The sequence below is a fragment of the Ischnura elegans genome, chromosome 2 (assembly GCF_921293095.1).
Source record: "Ischnura elegans chromosome 2, ioIscEleg1.1, whole genome shotgun sequence".
Taxonomy (NCBI): Eukaryota; Metazoa; Arthropoda; class Insecta; order Odonata; family Coenagrionidae; genus Ischnura; species Ischnura elegans.
The window spans coordinates 104,774,870-104,794,956 of record NC_060247.1 but is presented as its reverse complement, the minus strand read 5'-3'; the positions used below and the strand labels follow the sequence as shown (position 1 = coordinate 104,794,956).

At 40.2% G+C, this 20,087-nt stretch overlaps 1 protein-coding gene across 3 annotated transcripts in view; it reads left to right on the top strand.

Annotated features, from left to right (window-relative positions):
* LOC124154291 (protein Skeletor, isoforms B/C-like) overlaps positions 1-20,087 on the top strand; it is a 267,181-nt gene that overhangs the window by 20,079 nt on the left and 227,015 nt on the right. For 2 of the 3 annotated variants that reach the window (XM_046527914.1, XM_046527915.1), the window contains exon 2: positions 10,646-10,753. The exons of the other annotated variant lie outside the window; for it this stretch is intronic. In XM_046527914.1, the coding sequence (XP_046383870.1) occupies positions 10,646-10,753 (108 nt within the window). The remainder of the gene's footprint in view (positions 1-10,645; positions 10,754-20,087) is intronic. 3 annotated transcript variants of the gene reach the window in all.

The window sequence follows — 20,087 nt, the reverse complement described above, 5'->3', positions numbered from 1 at the left end:
TAGAATTTGGTCTCAGCTCAGAAGATTGCGCAGAACCACTAAAAAGAATGCCAACAATAACCCAAGGGTAGTCATGTTTTACAAACATATTGATTAAGTTGCTTAGTTACCTTTGATGCGAAGTGATTAGGTAGCGTGACTATCAAGAAATACGCCAGCTCCATTTCATTCTCATACCTTAATCTGATCAATAATCTTGCGTTAGATATTTTTTTTAAATTTGCGGGTGCTTCCTCAAGCATCTGTGATAAACCTGTTTTTACCTAAAGCTCTTTATTTATCCAGGAATTCACACGCCTGTAGCGCAGTTGGGGTCGAACAATGCCCTCATCGTCAAAACCAACCTTCGGGGTTGAAGCTCTGAGTGAGTACATTTATCTCGCTAGGGAGGTATATGACACTTTTTCTCACAGTCTGGGCAATGACTCCTGGGCTTTGCATTAATCTGGCTTAAACGAATTGATGGTTTTACTCGCGTGAAGTATAACTCAGCATTGCTCAGCTTATTAAAAGGGTATCCGTTGAATCCGCCGGGGAAATAAAAAAAGGACATTCCGGTAGGATTCCGTCTCGGCTGAAGATTGCACAAAAGCACAGAAAGCGTCGTCCGCATTAAAAACAGTTTTTCCGAGCCCTAGTGCTCCCCGGCTGCTTCACCGCCAGCCGCGTTCAACAAAATTTCGGCGGGACGAGGCTTAACCCAATGTTTTATTCTCTCGTCCTACCTTCTCCCCACAACGCGCGAGGGAGCCCATTCGAAAAATTCTGCGGAAATTAAAAAAACTGAAAAAAATGAAGAACAAAAAATAAAAAGAGACAAACCATAATCTCCAGCCGGCGACGACGTATGGGAACATTCCGGCATGGCGGATATTTTGAAACGTGACGGATTTTCGGGAGTAACCGGATTTTGGTGGCTTATTCTTCTCTCTTTCTAACCGCCTGCCCAATCCCGTGACTGTATTTAAAACGTTGTAAAAAATACGTATGAAAAGGACTGAGGACGATGTAGAAGTGAAGATAGGTGGAGGTGGAATAAGGACTCGAACCATGAGAAAACAGTTCAATAACTGTAATTTATTATGGCTGGAGATTGTAATTTATATAGTTTATACATTCTCTAAATTTTTTTTACTAGTAATATACCAGGATGAAGTTTTTCACGATGACCCTAAGTGGCCATCCATCCTAAGAATTCGGTATTCCACTAAATTCTTCAATTCTCAATACCGAGTTTGGCACTTGAACGTAAGCGGTAAAATTCTCCCGCAATAGGACATGAACTAAACATTTTTTTATACTCCACAAGTATTCATAAATATATCTATCAGGTTGGATGTTTTTCACCTCCATATCAACAGTGATCAGGGCCCTAGGTGGGTCCTCTGAGGGTTACGACGCACCGGGGCCGAGACCCAGTAACTTAACTGATACGCCCGTGCTCCCGGGGAGGGGAGTGGAATGGGAAGGAAAAAGGATGGAAGCGCCGCCACGATAAAAAGCCCGACGACGTCTCAAGGGCAGGGATAGGGATGGAAGGGCGGGACGGCAAAAGCCTCACCGCTATGGAAGCGACCAGGGTCCACTACTAGCGAAACCATGAATTAATGTTTCCACAGAGAGGAAAAAATTTCCTATGAGGAAGGAAATTTCTACGATTTTCCGTAGATATCCATGTTCCACGGAGATCAGGACCCAAGGGGGTCCTCTGAGGGTTACAATGCACCGGGGCCGGGAACCAAGTCAGAGACTTATACGCCCGCGCTCCCGGGGTGGGGTTTGGAAGGAATGGAAAAAGGAAAGAGGCGCCGCCGTGATAAGAGCCCGACGACGCCAGTGGGATAGGAATAGGGAAGGAAAGGAGGGACGGGATACACCCTCGCCGCTATAGAAGCGATCCGGGCCCACTAAATAGCGTAACCCAGCGTTAGCCATTAATGTGCCAACAATTTTGGAGGATTTTCCTATTCAAAAGAAAAATCCAGCGTTAAAATCGTTGGATATCTCCATATTCAACAGTATAAACTAACCGGTAGTAAGAGTAAGGGTAAGTAGTAATAATTTGGTAGCTTAAAATAAGTTAGCCGAAAACTCCCAGTCAGTCATCATCTCATAAATTTATACGAAGGAAAACGAAAATTACCGCCCTTTTTCATGAGCTTGTGACGTTATTAATGTTCTGGGTCATAAATCGTTCAGGGAAGACCTTGAGGCATGAGGAATCGGTCACAAGAGCGTAAACGCAAACGAACCACGTGAGTCCAATGCGAGGGGGAGAGGATTTGCTTGAAAGCGGTAACACGTTCGGCATGATCTGGTGACATCATCAACTTCTTTGCGAAAGGGTTAAGACTGTCAAAGTTTCCCCTTCAGCAGCTTGTAAAGTCGGCTAAGGATTGGAAAAGGGAAAACTCGGGACATCTTCATTTCTCAAGCTATAAAATTCAGTATGATGGCCTTAAGTTCATTCCACCTTGATGTATATCAAATTCAACGCTAAAGGTAATTAACCAAATTGGAGAGGCGACCGACAGCTGAGGTCATTTGCGCCATGAGGAAAGGGTAAAGTAAGGAAGGGTGGAGAGAAACCCGGCGTCGACATTAACTTGTTCTTAATGAAAGGCGCCAAGTGAATCACGGCTTAAGGTCAGAGCCGACGGACTGAGTATTGAGCTTGAAATGTTTTCCACACAACAATAAAGCAGGGATCGGGTAGTCTTTGATAATTCTCTTCCTCCGCCGGGATTTGAACCCGAGCCCACGGGGTGGGAAGCTAACACTATCCAACACAACCAACCCGATCCCCGTATTTAAATCTGTTATTCAATTAAAGGCCAATCGTGGCGTTGCAATCGCTGTTAGCGTCCGTGCGTTCTGATTGACTGGACAGTGCCAGCGATGGTTTCAGCGACGGAAAAGGGACGTGCCGAATGATGGAAAAAAGGGATGGGATTTCCATCCCTTAAGCGGTAAGTGATCGCGTGTAACGGTCCATTTTTTCCTCCATCATTGGAGCTGACGCTGGAGATGTCCCTCGAAAGGGATGGAACTAAAATGACCGTGTGATTAAGGCTTTACTGTCAAATTTGGCGCATTTTCTCATTTAAAATGAATGGCGTCGGCCATTTTTTGGATGGTCGGAATTATCAAGGGGACTACATATTCCATCCCGTGGAAGGCAGATATCTGTTGCCACTTCGGTCATCTATCGATTTGATCGTTGGATTATTCTTCTTCATAGGATAGTCCTCTAAAATTGCTGGCACAGAAACGGTTTTTCCAGGTTTCGCTGGTATAGTAGGACCCGCCCGTCTTTTTTATGGTGCGAGATTCCTCTTCCTTTCCTTCCCTATCCTGTCCCAGGAGGCCTCATCGGGCTCCTATCGCGGCGGCGCCTACTCCCTTTCTCCTGCCTTGTCTCATTTTAATCGGTTTTCAAAAATGTCCGCGGCGCGGTGATGAGTGCAATGCGATCCACTTTTTTCCAATATTATGGAGTATAGTGTTTGTAACTGCGAGGAATTGTATTGAAAAGCTATGAATTTGATAGATCACATCATCATGAATACGTATTTAGGTATAAACCGCTAATTATTCCTTACTTTCCCGTGAAACTCGGATCAATTTGTCCGTCAGCGACGCGAGTGGCGACTTGAGTGAACCCATTTAAATGCGCGGTGGGTGACAAAACATTTAGAGGCAGACTCGAGGATATTTTTTCGTGAAATTCGTGGGAATAATCTTCAGGATGGCTTCAATTGCTCTCGTGCGCGGCACATAAAGAACCGATCATTCCATGGTTTTCAGATCAGTGGTACCCAGGTGATCGATCGAAAGACTATATCAACTATCTATCACAAAATAATAATAATAATTATTTTATTTTATTGGGCGAGATTGGTACTAGATAGACCATTCTTCCATCTAACCCCTCGTCATGCATCATATATTTGCAGATTGATACATTTTCATGTTACCCTTACAATTTAACGAAGAAAAATTATAATTATGTATACAAAGGAGACATAGAAGTATGGTTTAAAATAGCAAACAAAATCCAAAATGAACAAAGTTGCATTCACCAAGTGAAAAGAGATATGAACAAACGTGGGAAAAACCTAAGGATATTGACTTTCGTCCTTATTGAAAAATAACCCACTGCTGGAAAGCGCTCACACAAGAAGGGGGACGTGAAAAACCTGCGAAATCCTAATGCGAAAGAGCTAATGTAAATATGGTTGTTTACAAGGATAAGTAAGTACCAGAAAATGTCACCCAGTACCTAAAAAGAAAAAAAAATTATATGAAGCAGAAGGAGATTTCCTACTGTTCGCATGATATTACATGTGCCATGTACAGGAAAGGGAGAAAAGGAAAAGGAGGAGAGATTAGTGCAGAGAAAGAGGAAGTAAAAGATCGGTGATTTTTTCCGTCATCATTCATCTACATCTACATACTATCCCGCAAGCCGCCCAAAAAGCGTGTGGCAGGGGATGTTAGAACAAAAGCCGTTTACACACAAGAAGGAAATGAGAAATTACGATTTGCATTCATTATGCAAGTCCCATATGGTTCGGAGGAAAAAGGAATTCCTATATACATATATGCTTTCGGCAAAACATCTCTCTTAATTTATCGCTACTGTCAGACCTGGAACTATTATCATCATTATTATTACTTTACCTTTCGTCGTTGGGCTAAATATCTCTCTTAATTTATCGCTTCTGTCGGACCTGGAAAGATAGTGGGGCTCTAATGTTCTCCGTGTCGATCTTAAAGATATATATTCTCAATTGTTCAAGTAATTTAAGCCTAGCGCGCAGCCTCCGAGTCCCCAGCGGCTACAAGCCTTCGCTTAACCATAACCGCTATTTTTACGCCCGTAGTAGTTTTTGACGAAGCGCGCAGCCTTCCTTTGTATTTCATTCAGTTCATGGTTTAGGTCTTTCTGCATCGGATCCCATATCCTCGCGGCATATAAACGTATTTTATGATTGGAGCGATCGCTGAAGTTGTCCCTCGAAAGGGATGGAAAAAAATGATCGTGTGAATCAGGCTTAGGAGAGGGAAGGGAGAAGAGGAGAAGGAGGGGGTCAGTGGAGTGGAAGATGAAAGGGAACGGTTAAGCGCAAAGAGAAATGTGGAGGTCTGGGCGGTGCGGTCTGCGGATGGGTGGGTGGCGTGTCGACGTGCCTGTTGTGGGGTGGCATCGCTTTGTACAAATGCGCCGTCCACACTCCCCCATCCCTCCAACGGTCCTCCGGTCCGGATTTAATAAGCTGCTCCTCTCCCCCTCCCTTACTTTCTTTTTTTCCCTCCCCGCTCCCGTCGGCCTTTCATATTTTTTCCTCCGTTCCGACTCCTCCTCTCATTTATCCAACCCTCTGTTTCACTAAATTCTGTTTTTCACGCCTTTTCTCTCGTTTTCCGCGTTCGCCCTTTCGTTCAGGGCGGATCGAAATGTGTTTTCTATCGTCGGAAATCTTTTCCCGAGAGTTGATGCACCTTATAATTTGCTCGAAGTAGGAGGATCGAAAAATAATTTAGCTTAAAGTTTTAAGCTTTCCGCCCTAACGTGACGTAATATGTTTTTTATGCACATTTAAAAAATAATTGTCTGTTTAAATGAGTTTGCGAATGAGTGTATGCCAAAAAAGGGTTCATTATACATAACTTTATGTTCGCAGTCAGTCACTCAGTTGTCATTCAATCCGAAGGTTGGTTGGGATAGGTGAGGATAAAGCTCACCCCGGACTAGACCGCAGGCGCGTGAACTTCACACAGTTAGGATCGGGGAGCAAATTCCTTTCCCTGGGCCACCTCTTACATCGAGGAATTTCATCTTAGGGTGACCAAATACATCACCCGGGATTTGAACCAGGGACGCCTTGATCGAGTGGCTGCAAAAAATATTTCAATAAATACAAATCGGTAGGTATTCGTGGAAAATATTTTTATTTTAATGCATTTTTGGCTGAGTTATCGTTCATTTACAGTACCTTTTTTAAATGAATATTCAAAATTGTCTAAATAAATATTTGTCGTAACGTAGTGTTCAAGCCCTCTCTTCATTCCTTTGAAATTATATTTAGACGCGTTGAGGCTATGAAGAATAATTTGGGGAAAAACAACCATAGAAAATGCAGGGCTACTTTTTCGTATTATAGATCATTTTCTCATAGTAAATTTGGGTACTTTATATTCCTATCTTCAACTACCATTAAATTCCCATGCCAAACTATGAAGTCATGTATTTCATTGCAATTTTGTTATCCCTGTGATAACCATTATGCAAAATAAAATATAAAAACTATCTTCTTTCCACCTTTGGGTGAAGTTCGGGCTCAAGTAATGTCAGATGGATCAAATATAACTGTGAGTTGTCATTCACCATCATTAGCTCCTATATTTTCGTTCATCTATATGTTATATGCATACCCTTTTTCACCTGATTAACCATTGCACGTCACTAAGGAAGCAATGAAAATTCAAAGTTAATGGTTATGAGAACAAAGGTTTTGTGGACGGGTAAATCCATGTATGTGTATGTGTTAACTGCCGGCCGCTTAGATCTATCGTATTTCTTCGTATCCATCTAATAATGCGATTCGTCATTCTTATTGTAATTTATAACTTTTATTTTAAACAAGAAATAATATGGAGTCTCATCATTTGTAATTTTTAACCTATCCTTATTTTTAACCTAACCTACCCTTAACCTACCTTGCTCCCATCTCCCCTGACGATATAATCCATTCACCCTACTGATTCCTCGAAATATAATAACAAATCCCCATCTCTTTAATGTCAGAAGTATGACCCTTTAACTTTGAGTGAGAAAAATTAACGTGATCACATTTCTTTCAGGTTCATTCACCTTTTCGTCTCATTGCCTCTTTCAGTGTGATATTTATAAAACTTGTCATTTCCGGCGATTTTTGGTCACTTCAGTTACGCCTCACAATTAGAAAGTATCATAGAGTTTCCGTTAAATGGCGGGTGATGTGGTTTTTTCGTTTTTTTTACTAATATAATTTTATATGTTGCTTAAATACACGAGGATTGGTAGCTTTTTCTCGCCTAGGCTTCTGTGTCTTCAAAATAATATTCTGCTGGCACATAAAAATGCGGGCATGACTGAATTTCGATGTTATCTTCGTTGGAAAACTGTGACTTAAGTCGAAATATGATGTGAAAAAAATTATCTCTTCAATTCTGTGGATGAGTCTCTTGTTCCTAAAATTGGCTTGCGGGTTATTCAGAATATCTATTCCTATTAGCTACCTAGTCAAAATAAGCCCTTCTTTCTAGATAAAAAATATTTTTCTACCAATTTTTAACAGTTGTTGTGGAAATTTTATTATAAACATATTTTCAGTTCTAAATTAACATGCGTACAATGACTTTTTCTTTTTTTTATTGACTAATATTTTCTGAGTTAATTGTCGCATTAGGCGTAACTATTCCAACTATGAGGAGAAGTCCGATCATTTGGAAAAATGTTTGTAAACACTCATTTTCATGCAAATGAGTGTTTTTAGATATTGTTTATGCAAAAGAACAAATATCGATCCGTTGCATATGAAAAGGTTTAATAAAATGAATGGTGGAGGCTAATAGTCAGTGGAAGTCCATTTTAGGAGATAAGGTAAAGATATTTCGCACGTTTCCACATAAATATTTATTTTAAAATGAGGCAATATGTTTCACTTATCTGCAGCATCATCAGGATTCAATGAATTCCTCAAGATGCTGTAGTGTAGTGAAACATGTTGACTTATTATTTAAATAAGTATTAATGTGTAAAAGTGCTAAGCACTTTTATTTCATATCCTGAAAAGATTTACATGATGTACTATGAAATCATTCCATCGAGGGCGGATCCAGAATTTTTTATGGGGGGTGCGGGGGGACAAGTGTCTGATAATCAAACGGCCCTCTCATACTTGATATTAAAAACAAGATATGTACAATAATTACTGTGCGAAATATTCTCATTATTTCAATATGAAAGTAATAAGATCTATATGAGATATCTATGAGATACATATGAGATCAAATGATTGAGGCTCCGTAATACACAAAACAATACGAACGTAATTATAAAATTATTAAAAATTTGTCTATTGTTTAAGCGTCTGGGGGGGTGGGGCACGCGCCCCCATGCGCCTTATATGGGGTCGAAAAAAATACGGTCCTTCCAGTTGTAAAATATAAAAAAAAAATCAATTTTGACCGAACCCTTCTCAATTCGTTTTCTGGCGACGCCAATGTTTTCGGTCTATTCCGCACACCCTGGCGCTAACCCTTAGCGAGAAAAAAATGCACATTCCCTTGTCCTCCTCTTCCTCACTACAGTCCGCCTCATCATCGCCTCACTAACTGTCTCCTTCCCTCTTTCTATCCCATGTACACTGAGCACTCGCCTCTTGTTTCGCCGGACGTTTTTTCCCCGTTCTCGGGAGTTCATCGTCCACACCCGCCGAAAGAGGGAGGGGTGGTTCGCCCGGGATGGAGGAAGCATTGGTCGCGACCGGGCTGGTAACTCGAGAGCCGCGGCGGGGGTTGGAGGGCGTAAAGGAGAGGGAGGGAGTGGGTTTTTTTTCGGCTCTCCTCTCCCTTTTTTCAACTTTTTTAGTTAACAAGCACCTCATTTTTTTTTATTCAACCGACCGTCAGTGTTTTCCTCGAACTAATATCAACTTCGAGCCAGCATCGAAGTATTTGGTCGCTCAAATGAGGAACCTTATCGTCGATTTTTTTTCCTCTCCGGTCTGTTTTTTTTATTCCAGACGATTTAATTTGCGCGCAATGGGTCGGTGTTGACATTGAGGCTTCAAGAAGGTATTCCTGAAGAAAATCGTATCATCTAGGGGGCACCGCAGGTTTATATTAACATCGCTGTTTTTTCACTTGCATGTATGTCAATTATTTGATTATTATTATTATATGTATCTATATTATTTGATTAATAGGATATTGCTGGCACTTAAAGGTTATAATGATAACCCAAAATTGTTACCTCGGTTTTCAGGGGATGGTTGTTGCCGTAAGATTTTCAGAAACTATTGAAAGGAATTTTGAAGCCTCGGTTCACATTAATGAATATACCAATAAGCTTGAATGCTCTGGGAAGAAAAGTCTAAAGCGTTTTAGGAATGTAGTTGAACACTGCTCCACAAATCATTTAGTTCCACATATCTAGACCAGTTCTCCGTTTTTCCAGTTCACTACTTCCAAGTTATATGCTGAAGAACCCTTAAGATTGTAATCTGATGTTTTTAAAAATAACAATCATCCATATCATATGTGAGTTACTTCAAGTAAGTCATGATCATATTTTTAATTTGATATCTTTTTATTTAAGCCCATCGAGCTAAAAGCTTGATTTTCTTCCCTACCTTTTTCGGTGTATATTATACCTATCACCTTCTCTATGTTGGGATTTATTACTCTGCTTGAACATTTATAGAAATAAAATACTCTATCTATATTTTTCATTTCAAAATTAACTTATTTCCATGGTTTCACTGAATAGTTGTATGCATTCATTATGAAAACGATAATTTGAAATGATAATTTTGAAATAGCTTGATTTAGGTAAAATATATCTCGCATTTAGCGATTTGAATGATCGAAGAGAAGTAATTGAAAATAATATATCGAAGAATAACGGTGGTTTATCTATCAAATGTTAGATGGATCGAATAATTTAAAGGTGTCTAGAAGAAAACGTTGAATGCAGCAAAATTTCAGTGACTTCACTAATATGTACAGTAATTAGGATGTGTGTTGGTATAGTTTGTAAAATTATCTGAGTGTTTCAGCGAAATACCCAAAAATTTACGTGAATTAATCATATAGAAGAAAATTTTAAGAATTCGCCTAACCGCTCACCGATTCTAGTGCCAGTCGTTGTATTTTCAGTTGTTCGTTAAGTTCACTCTCGCTATTTTCCCATGAATTAACCACCTAGGTATCCGTTTCTCATTATTGAATTATCTTTCACCTGCCATCCATCAATATTTGCAAATCATCCATGGTTTCACTGAAGAGTGTACATTCATTTTGCGCAAGTGATACTTTGAAATGAAAGTCCCAATAGAGCTTGGTCTACGTTAAATATATTTCGCATTTACCGATTTAAATTTTCAAAAAGAACTCATCTTACATAGTATTGAGAAGAATAACAATGATTTATTTAAACTTTTTAGAATGACCATAGCCTTTAAAGGTTTCTAGCTGAAAACATTGACTGCAGAAAACTTTCAGTGACTTCAGTAGTGTACAAAACAGTTAAAAAGTCCAGTGGTATGATTAGTAAAATTATGCGGATGTTTTAACAAAACACCCAAAATTTTCCGTGAATCTATCGTATAGGAAAAAATTCCAAGAATTCCTACGAGAAAATTCCAAGAACCACTCACCGATTCTCTATCAGTCGCACTTTCAGGTATTCGTTAAATTAACCATCGCTATGTTCCCATGAATTTACCGCCTACCGGTGTTTCATAATTGCATTATCTTTCACCTGCCAACCATCAATCCACTTTGGCCCTTAATCGTGCCCCTTCCCCTTGCGACCCCCGCCTCCCCGTTTCGTCTCTCCCCCACCCCTTCTCATTCTCTTCTACTTTTACCGCAGGGGTGTCAGACACAATGATGCCTCGTGACCGGGCAGAAATATGGAGCTTGGGCCCAGGGCGAATAGACGGACTCAAGGGCCGCTTCGAAGAATTGGCGTTTCAAAAAAGTATGTGAACCATTGTAAGCATCCTTATCTTTTGTGGAGAACGTGATAGATAGACGTGAATGATTTGCAACCTCTCCTCCTTCAGTATCCTCTTAGGGAGTCTGATCTATAGACAGAAATGCTAGACTTTTTTTCTGTATGATATCCTTGCACGATACCATCTTTTTTGGCAAGTAGTTGCTCCTAATATACATTATTATTCCTTAGGCATTGCTTTAACGGGATTATATACCATTGGGAGTGTTAGTATTATGAATGGACAGAAATTCGAATATTTAATTGCAGTATAGTGCATAGATTACATACATGCAAAGGCATCGTGTTGATTAAGTCCACATGGATGGATATACGCGCACTATATGGGCACCGACGAAACAATCTATGAACTAGGAGTCATTGGTTTGGGTTGCAGTTGGAAAAAAAATTGAAAATAATTAAAAGAAGGAACTTCAGTAAATGTTATAAATCTGATAAGAAGGATTTGGTGCTTTCTTGGAGAACAGACGCGTCATAATGAGTTCGCGGGATCGCCACGTGGTCAGGAATTGCATCACTGCCGACGCTTCGATGTCCGACTGGGGCTATCACCTAAGACATATGAAAGACTAGCTCCGAGGACAATGGCCGAGTCGGAAATTGAAACGTCGGCAGTAACTGCAGTTCCACGTGGCGATCCCCAGAACTCTTCTCATCATTAAAATCTGTTTTTGAAACAGAAATTCATTTATTTCTCCTGAAATCTTCCCCATGAGTTTTTTAAATTATTTTTACTCTTGTTACATAATTACCGTATGAAATTTTTTATTCAATTCACGATTATTTATTTTTCTTACACCAGTTTTGCAAAGAGCCTTTACTGTTAAAATATTTTTCATTTAAAATCAGAAAATTTGGAAAATTCCCACTGATGGTCAGATATCGTTTTTGATATACCTATAGTTTAGTTGAAGGTACATTTTTCCTGCTGAATATTTTCTTCTTAGCCATTTCAAGTGGAAAGTTTTTTTATATTTGATTAATCAATAAATTAAAAAACTAGTGTATATAGCTGAATTGCATATAAATTGGTGAAAATTAAATAGGGTTGTATATCAGTCTTCCGTGTTTTTTCGATCGATTTCTCTATTTTGAGCTATGTGTCCATGTGCAAAACCCATGTGTCTGATGAAGAAAGCTATGTAATCTCTTTGCATGTGCACGAATGCCCGTCTTTGAAATTTTTAGTGCTGTTATTTTTCCTATCTACGCCTCTCATTAAAAATATGTAAGTCATGTAAGTAGTTTCATCAGTCATAGCGTCTGTAATATATTCCTTGGCAGTCAAATATTTTATTTCCTTTCTCAGATACCATAAAATAATCACCTAGACATCCACGAGCAATGCATGGTTTACTTTATCTTCATGTAAATTTTTAAACGCTAGTTACAGAGAGAAATAGCCATTAGCTTTCATGATCTTAGGAGAATAGAAGCTATAAAGATATAGACGCTTTACCTTTTTTTCTGAATTCTTAAACTGCCATTGTATATTGATCATATATACAGTTATGTAAAATTATATGTGTGTAATTATTTTTAGGAAAATCTTTTACAGTTTTGGCGAAGGAAACTTTATGTAAAGTGCAACATGATATTTTCCTCCATTACGCTCGAGAAATGAGGAAAGGAAACCTTCAAGCCTACCATCACCTAATGCATAAATATTTTTTTTCTCGAAAGATGCGACGGATAAGTCATTTTTCAGAATACAAAGGCTATTTGAAGATTGATGCTGATGACAAGGCATTCTCAAGTATTCGTTTATTGTAGACACATTAGTTGCTGGAAACCCAAGTATCTATGAGAGCGAATGCTGAATTACTAGGAAAACTTAGTGTTTTAAGTTTACAGCCATTTCTGAAGATTTCATGAAGTTAAACTGAGCAGAACTAACCTAGTATTCTTGGACTTGATTTTATTACCAACCACCATTCTCAGAGTGGAATTTCTTCCGCGCAAACTTTATAAATGTCGGATTTCAGCAAGTTTATTTACTTGTTCAGGTTGAACGATGCATCGTGGAATGGAATCGCTTACAAGAGTATAAATACCAACCACTTCCATACACAAGACGGAGGAGTAACTTAGTGGGAGTAACCAGCTCAGCATGGCGTTGTGACGTCATCAACTTATCTGCTGGAGGGTCTTCGATTTTTCGTCGCCAAGTAGTTAGTGGTGCATGGAAAAACGGAAAAATATGGGTCTCTTTTTATCGCAAACTGAATTAAAATTTGCAATAAAATAAAATTGGTAAACGATCCCGTTTACTTTCTTTCTCGCTCTGAAGGTCACCTACGGACTACTGATCTTCTAATTTCATTTTTTCTTATCTCCGTCTCGGTAAACCTTGGTGATTTGATTGCTAGGATGCTTTTCACGGCAATATTTCACAGTGAGAATAGCGCAGATTCACACTTGTGGCTTATTCAAGGCTGAATATTCATTTAGAACTGGCGTGATTGCATTCTTATGGCAATCACGTTGCAAAAGTATGCATTTATTGCTGACTGCTTCTTCGCTCAAAGCTGTCGCAAAGGTTCGTAATTTGACTCGTGAATTCTCATTAAATCCATATTTTCTTTTACATTTGACAGGCAAATCAAATCACTCTTTGAGGAAGCCAATACTCACGCAATTAGAAAACAGTCATAATATGCTCTCGGTAAAGGAGAAAAATAAGTATTCTAACAATTTTCCTCCATGATATATGGAGTCTCTGAAGTGACCTGAAGAATCCCACTGAAATACTGGAGGAAAATTGTCGTGCGTAATAAATATGGTCAGACGAGGAGTATAGCCCAGAAGAGATACATCTTCATTCACACGGACCCGCTTGATGGGGAAAAATGTTTGTAACATTAGCGGTTTTGCGATAAAATAGGGTAGTACGTATCCAAATTTCTACCGAAAGTCTTCTCCTGGAAGTTTATAACTCCGTTGGATCAGGAGAGCACTTCTCTCGTTGATGAGTTTGTCGCCTTCCTGATTCCATCGGGCTATGATCAATCAATCGATCTAAACGTCAACTGAGCGATACATCACGGGCTCGCCTTCGAAGATATGGCAAAATGATTGATGAGCAACGGTGTCGCGGGTAAATGGCTCGAGGAATCGAATTGTTTTTTTTATCTTTGAGGACCATTCTGTTTCATCATGATTGGATGGCTTAATGCGGTCGAAACGTCAGAAGTTTTGCACCTCCTGGGATGACCTAATAGCCTCCAACATTGAATGTTACAGTGACTTTACTTTTCGTTTCATTTAACCTGGCCCGGGTGAGGCCACAATCTGGCCCCCTCTTCCCTCGGACCAGGGCTCTCTTAAGGCCTGTTTACACGATACATTAACACGTGCGAGTTAATATACGTTTGCGTGAATGACTTTTGTGGACCGGAACGGAACATGTACGAATTAATGAACCAAATTAGAACAGGTTCTATTTTCTGTGCATGTATTCGCACAAGTTGGGTGGTTACACGGTGCATTTTGGCGTTCATTCTCGCGTTCATACATTTAGACATTAACCCGTACGTGTTAATGTACCGTGTAAACAGGCCTTTACAGAATGTTCAGTTCAATAGGCGCGCAGGCCGGTAGAAATTATCATGTTCTTGTGGTGATTTAGCCAAGTCAGGAGGCAGGTTATAGCATAGCACCCTCTTTCTCCAACACCAACGGGCAGAACTGGTGGCCTCAAGTAGAATATCCAACAGAGCATATAGCAATGAAATAAATGGAAATAAATAAATAAATAGTTAAACGAGTGTATAGGATAAATAAATATGTTGAATAAATAAATTTAAAAACCTGAAATTATAGCATGGGTTTAAATCATGATAAAATTTTAATATTAAAAAGCGGATAAAACCCATTCTTCTCAATAATAAAAGTTGAATTTAAAACAGTATAAAAAATTAAGTAAACGTAAAAGCATGCATACATGCGACATTAAAAATCTAGGTAAAAAATTATAAATAACATCTTTATTACAAAATTAAGCCTTAAATAAAGAACAGCAATAATTATTAAAGTGAGTCAGTAATATCTGTATTTTCTGCACCTTTGGTATAAACCAAAGTTCAGCGACCCGCGACTTCCGAGGAACTTTAATGTGAACTATCATGCCACAGTTAATAGTTGAAAATAATTTAATCCTCCCGATATTGAGATTTAGTCATTAGACTTTGTACGATATAAGTAGACTTACTATAGAACTGTATAAAAATACGCTGGGAAAGTATTCAAAGCCCACGCAGCTTTGAGAATTTGAGAAAGCGGTCTGCGGGCAATAAAAGTCTGCCAACTTTAGTCACCAAATATGCACATTTCCAAGTGACCACGCTACTCATAGGAGCGTTGGAATAAACGTTGAAAAGAGTAGATATGATTATTATGTTGCTGAAAGTAATTCGGTGAACTTCAGTACTTAAGATCCAAGTTTAGGCGTACCATTTTTCCAATTCATGATAACTGCACTTTGTTTTCCATAAATATATATTCTGTTAGTATTTAATCGTGTGCGTGGTGCTCGCAAATTCTACCCTCACTAATTGCATAGGCACATTTTTTTTCTCACGGAGGAAAATTATTGAATAACTCTTAGCACATTTATTTTAATCTATCCGCAGAAAAATGATCGGTTAATACCAGACAGTCATAGTTATCAAAGCTTCTAATATGGATCAATTAGAGTATTTGAGGAAGAAGAGAATGCCTTAATTGCATTTATAAAAACTTGGTCCTTCTAAACCACAATTCTTGTGAGATGGTTTCATTATTATATTACGTAGTGGCATATTACAAACATAACATTTAATATTTTGAATAAAAATTATCCGACTGTTATATTGCTTAAATTATTTTCATATTACATTTGTAATTTTTATTTCATAAATAAATGAAATGAGAACAATCTTATAAGGACAGGTGGAAGGGAAGAAGGGCAAGGTACAGCCCCGTAAAAGTAACGCAGGACAGGTTACATAGGATGTAAAAGAGAAGAAATATATCCCTATGAAAATATTAGCGGATAGGAGAGAAGAATGGAGAGCTGCGTCAAACTAATGATGATGATGATGATGAAATAAATTCAATGACAATATGACAGTAAAAATTAAAGAAAAGTATTTTGAAACCAAAATAGGAGAATTTATTTTTATATGTACTTGTTATGAATGCCTATAAATGTGCGTGAAAAATTATCCTCACTATAATGGGGACAACATCCTCTGTTTTGAAACACACTGAAAACTTTTATTATTTAGTCCAAACAGGAATTAGGAATGGGTGAGCGATTTCTATTATTCCATGCCCACCATTTTCCTTTCTCTCAACCCACTGGTGCTCCTCGAATGGAGGACGCAGGACGTTACGGGAGTCATATTCGATGGGGTCTTTGGCACGAGCTGAGGTTTCCCACACCCACTCGCCACCGCCCGCACTTCGAAACAACCGTGCCAAGGGCGTGCTATTGCCCCGCACCCATGTTTGCTCCAATGGCGTCACGGCGGTGGGCAGCCGTGCTGTGTGTGTCGTACTCTTTACCGCCGCCGCGGATGCCGGTCATCTTCCAACCCACACCCGCATGGCCCTCCTCCGAGCAGGTCACCAAGGCATTTAACATTCATTATTATACGATATCCACTGCTGAATTTCACTCACGTTGAGGGTAGTACCGCCAAATGTCTACCGGCTGTATTTATAATAATATTATTAATGATAATATTAGGATCAGATATCCGTGGCGTTTCTCCACATTGGTAACGACTTTTCGGGTGTTCCTCCGCGTACTCTTGTCTAAAGACGACGACAGTGTCTTCAGCCATCTTGCTGACGTCTTCAGCAGACGCCGAAGACGCCAGCATAATGGCTGGAGACTCGTCGCCTTTAGATAAGACTACGCGTAGAAACGCCCGAAATCTGTTACCAATGTGAATAATAATTTTAGCTCCTCGTAAAACGAATATTATTTGAAATGTGTATGGACAAATATTTGGAATTGGAAACCCTTTGTTACTTAAGGGTTGCCGACTCACTCATGCACAAATTAATTCTAAACTTCAAATTTTGATTCGGCCCGTGCTGCATACATTTTTAATGGTACCGTACACCAAGTATGAAATGAAGATGTCGTAAGAATAGTTGGTGAGAAGAGAAGCCTCGAGAAAGCCTTGATAAGTAAACGAAACAGCCGGCTATATCTTGAGACAAGATAGCCTGATGAAGTCAATCGAATGGAAAAGGAATGCTGCGAATAAAATATATGGGTAAGTTGAAGAAGGATGTTAAGGAGAAGAAACACGTAGCTGTGAAAAGATTGGCTGGTAGGAGAATTGAATGGAGAGCTGCGTCAAACCAATCTTAGGATTGTTTACCAGTGATGATCATGGGATATGTACTTTGGCGTTCTTAAGTTATTGGGGCTTTAAGAAAACTTCTACTGTGCGCGACCAATTAAGCAGAAATGGGCATAACTTGATGATACAAACCACTCAGTAGGAACAAGTTCATTGCGATGAGGGCTTGAATTTGAGGGAAATTCCTTGCGGTATTGCACTTCTTTATCACTTGCAAAATACATAAAAAATCGAGATGACTTTATACCGCGTATGTCCTGAAATAAAATACACGAGCGAGGACAGAATGATATTACTGCCCAAGTTTGTTGAGTCGGGGACGGCACGGCGGAAGAAGTCGTGTGTGAAAAGAAGCGTCCCCGGGTGTTCCTTTATGTTTGTTTTTTTTTAATCCCCACTCGCCGCCCGCAGTCACCTTGGAAACAAAACAATGAGGTAGATGAGTGATGTGGGACGGGAGTTGGGTGGGTGGGGGGCGGACGGACGTGGGGTTGGGGGTGGAGAATGGGGGTGGGTAAGCGGTGGAAATGGGTCAGCCTACCCAAGTCTCAGTCACGATGCCATCCGGAGGCAGAGTGCCCGACAAATGAATGTCGACCGTCCGCTCTTGCTTTAGTGGTGGCTACCTCGCTCGATGGGCGATTTCTGGTTATCGAGATTTGATGATTGAATTATGCATGGTGAGGCTACACAGCTTCCTTTTTTTCAAAACTCTTAAATAAAACCCTTTTAATGGATAATAAATTTTAATTAGCGTTGGACAATATAGGCACTCGTCTAAATTTCTGTAAACAAAGTTTTGAAAGATCAAATCAGGTAGGTGACGTCCCCCATTCTTCACACACGCGGAGTAAACCGATTTCTGGCATTTGTCGTGACTCTTGCCAGCAGAGCAGGCGTTTTGCTGGCAAGTTCTTCGTGGATATTGGTGTTCAAAGCTTCTAGGGTTCTCGGTCGGTTCACATAATCACGAGATTTCCAAAAACTCCGTAGAGAAAAAATCACAAGGTGCCAAATCGAGAGGCCAATCCAAATCGCCTCTCAAAAATAGCCACTAAAAAAATGGGCCTCAAAGGCAAGCGCACGTTCCTCACTGTTCGAACGAATGACGGCAAATACACTTTTTGGGTACAAAACTTTATACTTACGCCTATTTAACAAGACCACAAACGCTCCGTTACAACATCAACCGACTGAAAGGCGTTCATTTTGAAAAAAAGATGTAATGTTGCCGCACTCTGTATCAAATGGACTGTATGAAACAAGTAATTTTGTATGTAGTCACACACATGGGTGCAAAGTAATGCAAGGTAGGGAAAAATTGTGTCACGAAATTTTAAACCTGGATAGCTGATGCCAGTAGGAACCAAAGTTACCATGATGTTTTGGTTGAAAACGCACCATTTTTAAACTACGGAAACTTTGAGCCTAGCGTTCTGATTGGCCGCGAGTTTGCCCTGTTGTCGAATACTCAGGACAAAGGGAAAGGGAAATGCAGGAAATGTACTCGAAGTCATGAGTTGTCCAGAGCATCCGGCAACAGGGCAAACTCGGGAAAATCGGACCGATTGGCTCAAAGTTTCTTCATTTTAAAAATGTTGCGTTTTCGACCTAAACATCATCAGTAATTTTGGTTCCTACTGGCATCAGCTATCCAGAGTCAAAATTTCGTGGCATAATTTTTCTCCACCATGTTTAACAGAGAACAGATCCAATTTCAATGATGAGCATCGAACAATTGTTACTTCTGGCCGTGAATGTCTACTGGGCTTCCCAGTGCCAGGAACTCCATTTCTGCCGGCGTTTGGATGAAATACTTTTTCGCGTTTTTTGATAAACGCACCAATTTTAAACTACAGAAACTTTGAGCCTAGCGCTCTGATTGGCCTCGAGTTTGCCCTGTTGCCGGATGCTCTTGACAACTCAACAATTCTAGTGATTTGCCCGCCGGAGATAACGATGCACCCAAAGCATCTTATTAAGTATACCGGGACTAGCCGCGGTGATAAATTTAAGGAGTCAAATGCTCAAATTGTGCGAAAAATCCACGTCGAAAAATCATTCGGGAATCCGATCTCGGATCTTCGGATTTTCGGTCGAGTGCTACAGCTAGTTAAGCTACCGAGGCGTCATTTTCAACGGTGGAAATTGTAAGACTATATCGGACAAGGTGGTACGGACTGATTAGCATATGATGCGACTCTCCGGCTGTGGCGCTGTGCGCACGATTTGGACTGCTTGTCTCATCATATGCTCAGCAGTCCATTACCACCTTGTCCGGTATATTCCTCCAATTTCCAACGATAAGAATGACGCCTCGTACCTTAACTGTCTAAAGCCTTCGACCGGAAAGCGGGAGATCCGGGTTCGATTCCCGGTGAAGGCGAATGAAATACGGGCTTTTTGTAGGGTGGAGGAAGGATGGTTGTGCAACGATAATAGACCAGTATATTCACTACTAATAGAAAATCGATGTAAAACTTTGCAAATAAGAAGGTGCCTTAAGGGGAGCAAACCGCGTCGCTAAAAATGATAACGTGAGACCGATTAAGGGGGAGAGATGCGTCTTTTTAATGCGTCCAACGTGTTCACCAAGTTGTAGCGTGTTTTAGAGGGCTCGGTGCCTCGCTTCGCTCTGCCTCCCCTACCCCCGTCATCAAACTGCTCCCCTCTGCCCCCCCTCCGTACCCTACTGGTCGCGTGTTCAGCTCCCGCTCTCCGAGTCGAGGCTTTCACGCGATTAAAGTCGGCACGGGCCGGGCGCTCAATCGAGAGCACGCTCACGAGGCGGCGAGCGTACCTCTTTTGTTTTTTGGCGGGCTCGAGGAGATAAGTGTGTTTTTGTTTTGCGAGGCGCGTTCGACGCGGTGTCTGTCTTATTCTTTTTTTTTTTTCGTCGGCGACAAATTTATTTTGCTGAACGGTCCTCTCTCGTCTGG